At 42.4% G+C, this 12862-nt stretch overlaps 1 protein-coding gene across 1 annotated transcript in view; it reads left to right on the forward strand.

Annotated features, from left to right (window-relative positions):
- The window catches only part of LOC124594287, a 321387-nt gene that overhangs the window by 287857 nt on the left and 20668 nt on the right, over positions 1-12862 (forward strand). The window contains exon 4 of the mRNA XM_047132649.1: positions 10979-11116. Coding sequence (XP_046988605.1) covers positions 10979-11116 — 138 coding nt within the window. The remainder of the gene's footprint in view (positions 1-10978; positions 11117-12862) is intronic.

The following is a 12862-nucleotide window of genomic DNA, read 5'->3' on the forward strand; positions in this document are numbered from 1 at the left end:
TTTATCCTCACATTCAAGGAACATATTTGAGTCAAAGAAATCCGTAGTTATTACGTGACGTTTCATTATGGCAGTGATTGGTCAAAGATGAGTCAAGAAGGATTTATTCATTGTTTTGGGTGGCAGTGACAACATTTGTTAGTCAGCAGGACATGTAGAGCTTTTTCGGTTTTCCAGAAACGATTGGCAACAACAAACAAATGAAGACAAATTACTCGTTGGATAAAGGAAGGAACTGGACGCGCAGTAGCCGAGGATCTCTCGATTTCGCCGATCGATATATCTTGCAGTCAAGCCATTGTCTCTGCGGTGCTGTTAAATTGGGAAATGTGAGGCAATCGGCTGTTATGTTGCTCACCAGAACACTGAAATAAGCTTTCGTGAAGTATTTATCGATATACATCTAAGAGGTTCGCAGTGCTTGCTGCCAGACAGTGGAGCATTAGCGGTTCCTCTGTCGCGAGTGCCAATTTTAAGTCCACAGCAGCAACAGCAACCTCACCACCGAGAGTCGCGGGCTGCCTACCAGCAGGCGGAGCAGCTCTTAATGTGTCGCTTTGGCGAAGCCCTCTCAACAAACATGGGAGCTTTCATTCTTTCTTGCTGTTTCTACAACCAGCTTCTGGCAGTATTGTTTATCTAGGCGATTTGTTATCGAAGAAGGGAACTGTAAGCGAAAATTTTCCTAGCAGATTAAAAACTGCTGCAAGCACCTGTACTGAACTGTAGCCGTGTGAGAAGCGACTATTTCATTACATGTTGGTCCAAATGTCACAGTTCATTCATATCTGTATTACTAAATAGCTAACCTGCTTCATGCTGCACAAGTCCAGTTGCAGGTTCCAGAGGCTACAATAATTTGGCTTTCCATATTTCATAACATTATTGATTGATTTTAAAAACTTAACCCTTAAATGCATAACTTTTAATTTCAATCTGCAAAAATTACCACGTTTAGTTTATAGTGCCTATAGTACGAAAAATTTTGTATTAAATTAACAAAGCATTATTGTTTACAATCGCTACAAACAGAAAAACATACCTAATTTCAAATATATCGTAAAGACACTCGAATTAACTGTCTACACCATATTTACTTACGTTTTCAAAATAAAAAAGTTATTTTCAAACCCACAAATCAGTGCACAAACATCAAGAAAACGTCTCTACTTTCCGCCAAAACACATGCGTGGCAGTACATCCACACAGCTGATTGTCGAACTGGTTCAGTACATCCTGGCATTTACGATCGCAATGAAGAACTACTAGCAGCTTAGCAGCTCCAGTAGAGTGTATACACTTAACTACATAACGAATTTGTGACAAAATGTTGCTCAGAATAGGATACGTCGAAGAAATGATCAGCTACACTATGCATTAAGGGTTAAAATGCTGTCATGAGCCGGCCATTGTGGCCGAGCGGCTCTAGGCGCTTCAGTCCGGAACCGCGCTCCTGGTACTGTCGCAGGTTCGAATCCTACCTCGGGCATGGCTGTGTGTGATGTCTTTAGGTTAGTTAGGTTTATGTAGTTCTAAGACTAGGGGACTGATGACCTCAGACGTTGAGTCCCATAGTGCTCAGAGCCTTTTTTTCTGCCATGATCTACTCATTAAGAGGTGTAATGCTACGTTAAAGGTTTGACACATTAGTTAAGTTAAAGGTCTGACACAGTAGTCAAGTATTACAGATAGAAGCTGTGTATATGGCTGGAAGCAGAGGAACTCACGGCGTGCAATTTACCCCGACTATATTCTTCTTGCATCTGATAATGAGAGCAATTAGCGATTTTAAACATAATTTCAAACTTTTTTCTCGCTTACATACTTAACGTCAAATATTTAAGCTGTTTTACACAGGCGAGTTCGATTCTTTAAAGAGTCATGGGTGGGAGTTTACTGGTTTGGTACTAGGATAAGGAAGCTCCGCGGCCTCTTACGTTTTTCAAACCCTTACACCATTTGTGAGCCGCACTTGGACAGCTCAGCCAGTAAGCACCTTATCCATGAAAGGTAAGGTTCGCAGATGAGCTGCACTCCGTAATCAGGACTAGAGTCTGATCAAAATTATTTTAGTATTGATAACTGTGAAGGAGGAGTTGCGGCGAAGCTCACGAGGAAAGCCAATCACACTTTCAGCAGATCTTGCGAGACCTACAGCCACAGAAAGCACTTGCGGTTGCCAGACCATCACCTGAAACGCAACACCACTTCCCATAAGCACTGTGTTGTATTTTCAGGCGCCTTTCTGTCCTCTGGGTTCATTTGATGTGCGCTGAGATTTTATTTGTTTTCATTTGTTACAGTTGTGGGATTAATATTTTGAGTGTTATTACTATTATTTGTTGTATATTAGTGAACTATATCAGAAGCATGTTCTCAAATATTATGCAATAGAAATGTTAGCGTCGCTCATTTGGTGAGGGCAGTGCCCTTCGACGTCCGGGTTTTTGAGCGTTACGTGTCTACATCGTCCACAGTTGTTATTGATGATGCTCACAACGATTCTGTTGTGTTGACAAGACGCCTATCATGGTAAGGTGAAAGGAGGAGATGAATAGCTTCAGAGTCGAAGTAAGTGATAAATTTCAAAAAGTGAACTTGACGAATCTAACATCTTCAAATAATCCACTGTTCTCATATATGAAATTAACGAGTTGGCGGAAACGTACTGGCATCCAGCCATTAGGCTGCTACCTTGTCACTGCCACTTCACCGCAATAGAATTGGTATGTACCCAAAAGAAAGGCTAAATCAATAATTTTGTCCTTATCTTTGGATGACCTTTGAAGAAATTTTTCTCCATTGAAAGAACTGCGAGCGCACTTAGTTTTCACGAATTCGTAACGCTTTTTAGCAATATTTTTATTCTTTACAGTTTTGAAAAGCAGCGTTCTGCCTCTGTAGCTATGGCAACAGTCAAGAGAATTTTTATCAGTTCAGTAATTTCACGAAAAAACAGTCTAGATTTTTTTATAAGATGAATTTCAGCAGCTCAGTTAATTTCTAATAACAATTAACATCAGATGCACAATATACTTTCAATTCACTTTGAAGTTTTCCTTTGTCAATCGTGAGATATGCTATTGTGTAGGGTGTACATTCTTAAAACCAGCGAAGTATTTGATGCTGAACAATTTAGCAGCTACTAAAGTGCTTGGTGGAAAAAAATCTGTCTATTGTATCAACACTTATACAGTCACACACTTCCTAAGCTTCTACCGTGAGTGTCTTTGAAGGATTCTTACAGTACTGTGGCTAACATAATTCTGAAATAGCATCTTATGTACACTAACTTCTCGAGTTGCAACTGGTTGTAAATTATTTCAAAATGAGGAAAAACCTTATGAAAAAGTTCTAACTGAAATATGAAATTATTGTCATTCAGGTAGTTTAAAATTCCTATTGTTTTTGCAATGGTAGTATGTTCACTGAATTTCAGTAAACCCGTTTTTTAAAAGTTGCAATCTTCCAGGAACTCTGTTTGTGGTCCATATGTTGAAGTTTCACCATATAGAAAATGTGCGTAAAATGACAACGTGTATAAGCTTCTTGAGAATGGACAGACATTGCGGTGATCTTGAGAGGAATATTTGAAGCCAAAATGTTGAAGAAAAATTTTCTTACGTTTCGTGTAATACTTGATGCATTTCTCATTATTAGGTTAAGCTGATGTGCATAACAGCGAATGAAATGTGCGTTACTATAAATTGCGTTCATGTTTGCTTAACACCTGCTTTTTTGCCTTTCGTTGCATTTGCACCATCAGATGTCCAGAACATCAGTTTTTGTCCATTTCCTCGATTCCTTGAAGGATTATGTCCTACTATTCTAAAATAAGTTTTGATATGCTTTCTGCAATTTCATTTTCTGGACTAAAGAAACCCTAGAAGCGCTCAAATACTTCTCCATTCAATATGTATCGTAGAACGAGAACTATTTATGTGTTTTCCGACACATTTGTTGTCTCATCAACCATGCGAGCTGCAAAGGAACCTTTTTTAATTTCCGTCCATATCTCCTTTCTAGAAGGCAATCAAGTACCTCATTATGAAACATCTAAGACAGTCATGAAGACTGAGCTGGTTAATATGTGGTTCTTCAAATCTGAATCTAATTTAGATGCAAATTTTTCTATTCCTCTAAGTACGTCTGGATTTAATGAATCGTCTTTTTCGTCATGTACACATAAAGGAGTTTCAGATTCCACAAAAGAAAATGCAATCTATTATTGTGGACAGTATTTCACGGTTCTTTTTAATCTTCGTATTATTCTCATTGGCTGAATGTCTATATGCCTCACGAAGTTTCTCCTTAATAGTAACGGTTCCTAATGGTAACAGAGAAAAACTACATTACTAATTTGCTTCTTTAAAATCTCATGCTTTCCAGTGCTTTCTATCATTTCGTTTATGTTTCTAAAATCATCTTTTTGTCGACGTTACATCACCTCCAAACAGCATACACGGAATGTAAAACAACGCATTTTTTACTTGACAGCAGCAAAGCCAATGTTTCCGTTTGAATTATTCAGGAATCAAGTTACTTGTTGCGTATGCTTGGCTGAGATATTAGAATATCACGTGTTGAACGGCCACTTTTCTTAACTGTAACTTTCTCATGGAGAGACAGCTGTGAAAATTTAAGTTGGATTTCACTTATAGTGACAGAACGCAATTCTTTGGGGTGCAAGACCACAGACTTGTCTGTAAAATAAAAGAACAGAAAAATATATCAAACAGAATAGCTGGAAGCAGGACAATATTGTAATTCCACACTTTGCATCTTTCAAGAAAACGGAACGGAACCGTGAAGCACACAGTTCCATACAAAGATCTTTTTAATAAATTTGGGGGTGACAACTGACAAGTTTAAGAAATATATATTGCACAAGTATAAGGAACGAATTAAAATAAAAAGGACTCATTATATTAAATATTGTCGGTAATACCAACAGGAAATAAGGGGGGGGGGGGGGCTTATATGCGAGACGCCACTGACGTCATTAAACGGGTTCAGTGACAGCGTCACTCCAAGCATCTTTAGCCGGCCGATGTGGCCGTGCGGTTCTAAGCGCTTCAGTTTGGAACCGCGTGACCGCTACGGTCGCAGGTTCGAATCCTGCCTCGGGCATGGATGTGTGTGATGTCTTTAGGTTAGTTAGGTTTAAGTAGTTCTAAGTTCTAGGGGACTGATGACCTGAGTAGTTAAGTCCCATAGTGGTCAGAGCCATTTGAACCATTTTGAACCAAGCATATTTGATAACTAGCAGAGTAGTTTAATGAAACATGCTAATATGGTTTTTTTATTATCATCTATTATCATCCAGTTGAACATATGGCTTGAGCACTTTAAGTACCTGCTTTGCAAATTTAAATTTAACAAGTCACCATGGACCTTGCCGTGGTGGGGAGGCTTGCGTGCCTCAGCGATACAGATGGCCGTACCGTAGGCGCAACCACAACGGAGGGGTGTCTGTTGAGAGACCAGACAAACGTGTGGTTCCTGAAGAGGGGCAGCAGCCTTTTCAGTAGTTGCAGGGGCAACAGTCTGGATAATTGACTGATCTGGCCTTGTAACACTAACCAAAACGGCCTTGCTGTGCTGGTACTGCGAACGGCTGAAAGAAAGGGGAAACTACAGCCGTAATTTTTCCCGAGGGCATGCAGCTTTACTGTATGGTTAAATGATGACTGCGTCCTCTTGGGTAAAATATTCCGCAGGTAAAATAGTCCCCCATTCGGATCTCCGGGCGGGGACTACTCAGGAGGACGTCGTTATCAGGAGAAAGAAAATTGGCGTTCTACGGATCGGAAGCGTGGAATGTCAGATCCCTTAATCGGGCAGGTAGGTTACAAAATTTAAAAAGGGAAAAAATTGATTTATCTGGAAAGGCCACCTGTCGCGACTCAGTTCACGTCCAATTGCTGCTTTGGGGTGCAAATTCCAGCCTTCGTCGCCGATGACCAACAGTCAGCATGGGTGGATGAACTAGGCACCTGCTGCGGAGGCCCATATGCAGTAACTTTCGCTGAACGGTCATTGCGGAGACACTGTTGGTAGCCCCTTCGTTCATCTGGGCGGTCAGCTGCGCAAAGATTGCACATCTATTCGCCCGTACAAATCTCACAGCCGTCGTTCACCTTTTGTCCTCTATGGACCTTGGTACACCAAGGATGCCTCGGCGTTGGTTTTGGATAGCGCCATTTTGCACATGCACGGTATACTTTAACCACGGCGGCATGCCGTTTCAGAAATGCTACCACCCTTGCCCCGAAATCTAATGATGATGCCCTTCTGAACGTCTGATAAATCGCTCCTTTTCCGCATTACGTCGAGATACGACTCTGACAGGTGACACTACGTAAGCATCCTGTATGAGCACTGCGAATGTAGTGTGTGGACACACAAGGTGAGAATGTGGGTCTCACGGGAGGCGTGCGCGAGATAGTCCCTACAGTCGCGCTGTCCTCTGCGCTCTCGGTGGCTCAGACGGCACGGTAGCTCAGCGTGTTCGGTCAGAGAGTTCGTTGGCCTCTTTGATAAAAAACTGAGTGGAAGGATCAACAAGCGAACTTCACCGGATGTCATGTGACGTCCGCAACGAACAAACACAACGATCAACAACGAACAAAATGCAAAAAAAAAATAAAAAAAAATAAAAATAAAAAAGATAGATACAGCGTCTGCCATGTAAGCTGGAGATCCCGGGTTCGAGTCCCACTCGGGGCACACATTTTCACCTGTCCCCGCTGATACATATCAACGCCCGTCAGCAGTTGGAGGTATTATATAATTCTAATTTCATTTTGCTTCCATTCATGTCCATTGTGCGTTCCGACGGACTTGGGCAATTACAACAGGACAATGCCACACCCCAAACGTCCAGAATTGCTACAGTGTGTCTCCAAGAACACTCTTCTGAGTTTAAACACTTCCGCTAGCCACCGAAATCCCCAGACATGAAGATTATTGAGCATATCTGGGATGCTGTTCGGAATAGATCTACACCCCCTCGTACTCTTATGGATTTATGGACAGTCCTGTAGGATTTATGGTGTCACTTCCCTGCAACACTTCTTCTGACATTAGTCGAGTCTGTGCCACGTCGTGTTGCGGCACTTTCGCGTGCTCGTGGCGGCGCTACACGCTATTCGGCAGGTGTGCCAGTGTCTTCGGCTCTTCAGTGTAATACAGTAATATGAATCTAGCAACTAACAGCCGAATCCGAAAACGTCAGTGTTATTTCCTGCTCAGTAATAAACAAAAATGCTTACAGAGGTAGTAGTATTATTTACACAGTCACTTATGAGAAAGAGTTTACAATCCACACATTACTAAAAATGCTGTCAAAATGACGCGCATCAACATCCGACTCCTGTGACTATATTCCTCGATATCCAGCTGTTGTCAAACCGGCACATGGCAATATAAAGCTCTTATTCCCTGTATTGATGGACTTTAATATCATGAACATGGTTGATCATTGTCAGCAACTTCGTAATAATTTTATTCGACGAAGGAGTCAGGTACAGCCAACAATTGCGAATGGTAAATATTTATTCCTTGCTGTTATCCAAAATACATATCCATTGGTAACAGGTGCTAATGTTTAATAGCTTTTGAAGAAGGTTAAGTCATAAACTAGTAAGAATAAATTCTTGCTATTTCCAAAGTGTTGGCTGTACCTAACTCCTTCGTCGAATCAAAAATTTACCGCATCAGTTACAGTAGGTGTGCGAAAAATTAGGCGATGATCTCAGAGGCGAAGCTGGATGCTTAGACAGATAGGTTTGTCTATGTGGGGTGAGAGCACGTGATAAGTGGAGTGCTGCAAACTCATGGGGTTGCGTGCCTCGTACCGATCAACTGCTCATAAATTTCGACATGGATTCGTGAATGGCCGGCCGGGGTGCCCGAGCGGTTCTGGGCGCTACAGATTGGAGCCGCGCGACCGCTACGGTTGCAGGTTCGCATCCTGCCTCGGGAATGGATGTGTGTGATGTCCTTAGTTAGGTTTAAGTAGTCTAAGTTCTAAGGGACTGATGACCTCAGAAGTTAAGTCCAATAGTGCTCTGAGCCATTTGAACCATTTGATTCGTGAATGCACATTATAGAGGCGGTCATCTTGGAATGCGGTGCATATCTGTAGCAAGCAGTATGATATTAATTACGGCTGTTGTTATACAATGCGACGAGTAGAATAAAAATGGCATTCAAAACATTTAGTAAACATTTGTGATCGTGTCTAATATTATATAATGCACTTAGCTATAAATACAGTTACTAATAAATTAATCATACGCTCGCACAGACAACATAACAAAGCTTCCTCAGGCAATTACAGTCACAACATTGTAGTCGCTGAGGGTGGCAGTGATGTCAAGGATGAACAGTCGACACGTAGTCTTCCGAATGGTACCGACTTCTAACGATCAGTATTTTGAAACCGGCGGCCAACTTATTGCGCCGTTAGTATATCTAGTCCGTCGGGACATATAAAATACTATGTAGGTTACCGACCAGTAATAAGATCGGTAAACATGCAGCCGAGGTGTTGCCGCATTATGACAGTATTGGTTCTTGAGCAAAAGACGTCCACTTATCTCGATACTCGAGATGTGACCCTGTACGGGTGCATCAGTATGGAGATACTCAAAGTTAACCTCGACGGCCATACTGCCATACTCTATTCACAGGCCCAGATTTCAGAATCTTCTTTCTCTTTAAATTTGGTAATCATCTACTACCATTCAAAAAAGCGTTCATTATGATTATTTATTTTATTGCTTTCTTTTAGATCTACACTCTCCTTATACACTAAAGAACCAAAGAAACTGGTACACCTGGCTACTATCGTGTAGGGCCCCCGCAACCACGTAGAAGTGTCACAACACGACATGGCATGGACTCGACTAAAGTCTGAAGTAGTGCTGGAGGGAACTGACACCCTGAATCCTGCGGGTCACAAATCCATAAGAGTACGAGGGGCTGGAACAGCACGTTGCAAGGCATCCCAGATATGCTCAATAATCTTCATGTCTTGGGAGTTTGGTGGCCAGCGGAAGTGTTTAAACTCAGAAGAGTATTCCTGGAGCCACTCTGTAGCAATTCTGGGCGTGTGGGGCGTCGCATTGTCCTGTTGCAATTGCCCAAGTCCGTCGGAATGCACAATGGACATGAATGGATTCAGGTGATCGGACAGGATGCTTACCTACCTGTCGCCTGTCAGAGTCGCATCTAGATGTATCAGGAGTCCCCCTATCACTCCAACTGCACACGCCCTAGACCAATTACAGAGCCTCCACCAGCTTGAACAGTCCCCTGCTGACATGCAGGGTCCATGGATTCGTGAGGTTCTCTCCATACAGTACACGTCCATCCGCTCGATACAATTCGAAACGAGACTCGTCCGATCAGGTGACATGTTTCCAGTCATCAACAGTCCAATGTCGGTGTTGACGGGCCCGGGCGAGGCGTAAAGCTCTGTGTCGTGCAGTCATCAAGGGTACACGAGTGGACCTTCGGCTCCGAAAGCCCATATCGATGATGTATTGTTGAATGGTTCGCACGCTGACACTTGTTGATGGCCCAGTGTTGAAATGCGCGGAAGGGTTGCACTTTTGTCACGTGAAACGATTCTCTTCAGTCGCCGTTGGTCCCGTCCTTGCAGGATCTTTTTCCGGCCGCAGTGATGTCGGAGATTTGATGTTTTACCGGATTTTTGAAATTCAGAGTACACTCGTGGTAGGGTCGTACAGGAAAATCCCCACTCATCGCTACCCCGGAGATGCTGTGTCCCATCACTCGTGCGCCGACTATAACACCACGTTCAAATCATTTAAATCAGGATAACCTGCCACTGTAGCAGTAGTGACCGATCTAACAACTGCGCCAGACACTTGTTGTCTTATGTAGGTGTTACCAACCGCAGCGCCGTATTCTGCCTGTTTACGTATCTCTGTATTTGAATACGCCTGCCTATAGCAGTTTCTTTGGCGCTTCTGTGTATATAATAGGTCGTGTTTTAACATTTTTTGTAGTTGTTACACGTTTTGATTGATTACAAAGTAATGGGTTAGCATAATAATAGAAATAATAATAATAGTAATTAAGTTATAGTTAAGAAAAAACGATTCTTTTTCCACAACGTATAACGTATCAGTATCAATATTAGTTGAGAAACACTATGCATTTTTATTGGCTGAAGGTGTGAAATGAAAGTTTAATGTCAAGAATAAATACTAGACAGACAATATTGAAATGTATGAGCTGTTGTCAAACTAGATTCTAAAGAAGAAAGCTACATGCCGAGAGATACAGAATGAATGCTATCCTCTTACTAAAAAAAGTATTAGTGCATTTATATATAAATTTCATAATACAAATGATAGATAACGGGGCAGTCAAATGAAAACGAGACAGATGGAAAAAAGTAATTACAGTTGTTTATTATTTCAAAAGTAATTTGACATAACTGTTAATGCATTTATCCCACAGTGGGACAAAATGGTAAATGCCTTCGTGGGACAACGTATGCGGTTGCCCACGTGTTGCCAAGGTTGTTTAGACTACACTACAGAAGTTTCGCGGGGAAGTCCTTACACGGTCTGTACAGTCTCTCTCTCCCCATGAAATTTACATATTTCTGGAGCCCTGAAGAAAGACATTATTGGCTATCTACTTCCTTCAGACGAAGAGGTGCCCGAGTGTGTACAATTATGGTTCTTTAGGCTCCTGCAAAACTTTATCCATGAAGGCACTAACTGCCTTACAGTGAGTGGTACAAATGTATTAGCAGTTACGGCGATTAAAAAGGTTACTAACTTTTTTTACCATCAGTCTTGTTTTCATCTGACTCCACCTTATAGACACATGCAAGCACATTACGTATATAGTTGGCGACAGTTCCACCTTTTTACCTTTGCCCCGCTCGATGGAGATCGCAGCAATTGGTTGCATGAACGCCTGTATGTTTCAGATTACACGCGGTCGGAGGTGTGTTTCTCAATTATCAGCCTTTTGCTTATCTTCATGGGCACCTTCTTCTCGGTGTACACATTCCGGAATCCTCGCTACATGTTCAAGAGGCTGGCTGGCGGCATACACTTCCTCGCTTGTAAGTACCGTCTTGTTCTAACAGGGAGTGCCCATCACATCCATATTCACCCAGGCTCACCCGACAGAATATTAGTCACCCCCTTACAGGGGAACACTGGCCCCTTTGTAGCGCTGTAAATACTACCTTACTACAAATGATTGAAGCGATTTCATAAATTCACTGGATGTTAATTTACGTAGTGTCACAAAATTCAACACACATATTGTAAAAACTCAAAAAGTTTTGTACTGTTGCAGCCGCATTTCAGATTTCTGTTATGAGTGCGTTAGTGAGCAGTTAGGCAAGATGATGGCAGGCGCCGATAAAGCGTGTATTATGCTTGAAATGCATTCACGTCAGTCTCGCGGCCTAAACCAAGGCAAATGTTTTGTGTGGGGTTACGTGGGATATTTAGTAGTTATGCCTCTTCTATCAGCAAATCTACCGGAACTGTGAGCTCACATAAACGGTGCTTTTGAAAGAATTGATAGGGATTTGCTGTGCGGAACGTGGGAAAAACTTGATATCTGCAGAATCAGTAGGGGTCACGTATGGAGCACTTCCGATACGTAAAAGAAAGAAAAGAGGTTTTCTATGTCAGAGCAAAGCCCTGTGAGAATATGTCAAACAATATAGCTACAGCAAATCTGTGAAATCGCTTCAGTCAATTATAATAACATTCTAGTGTGGAATTGGTACTAGGAGATCATGTGTACGTCCACCACTTACGTAGTTCTTGGCACTGAAAGAAAGGAGGAACGAAGATTAGAGTTTAATGTCCATCAACAGCGTGCTCGTTAGGGACGGAGCACAAGTTCGAATGGCGAAAGGACTAGAGGGATGTCGGCCGTCTCTTTTGCAGAGGAACCATCCCGACATTTGCTTTAAGCGATATAGGGAAATCACACGAAATCTAAGCCTGAATGGCCAGATGGGGATTTAAACCGTCGTCCTCCCGAATGCAAGTCCAGTGTGCTAACCACTGCCCCACCTCGCTCAGTCATGCATGGCATTGAAGTTGTGGGTACGTACCTGACGGTTGTACGAAATGAGCGCAGAAAGATAGGTCGACCCGGAGAAGTGCCAGAAAGGCAGAAGGGACCTATGCTTGGGCTTGCTCATAGCTATATCGCCAATGAAGCTGACTGATTTGTTGCTTTATCAATGCGGTATGTCCGACATATCTACGAGGAATGATGCACCACTCGCAGCCTTGGAATAGTGGTCGTTAAAATATCGTCACCAGCAACGACTGGAGACGAGTGTTACACCATACTTCGCACGCGCGAACTGGCGACGTTCTGCGCTGACAGAACGGAAGCGAGCGCAACCTGTTATCTTTCTCAAACGATTTTACAGAAACTATTCACGGAAAATATATGATTTTTGCCTTACTTGCAGCGTTGTATGTCAGCTTCGTGACGAAGTGCCCATCACCTCGCTAATGACCATTCTTATTGTGATGTACACATTTTAGTAAGGCACTACGCAAAACTCAAAAAGTTGGCAACGTAAATTAGGGGTAGCTATGATTTTCCGTTTGATGCGTATTACACCATATGTTGCTACGCATGAAATTTAGCTAACATGCTGAATTTTTGTTTAGACTTGGGAGGCGGTCTCTATCTCCCTCCGATCTCGAGAAAATGGATCCCATGTAGCGCGCTCTCTTCCGATCTCACGCCAGCGAGAATGAAATACTCGCAACATCTCTCAAACCTCCTAAACCGCTCGAGACATCGAAACGAAAGTTTGGCGAATGAT

This window comes from Schistocerca americana, chromosome 2 (genome assembly GCF_021461395.2).
Source record: "Schistocerca americana isolate TAMUIC-IGC-003095 chromosome 2, iqSchAmer2.1, whole genome shotgun sequence".
NCBI classification, from domain to species: domain Eukaryota; kingdom Metazoa; phylum Arthropoda; class Insecta; order Orthoptera; family Acrididae; genus Schistocerca; species Schistocerca americana.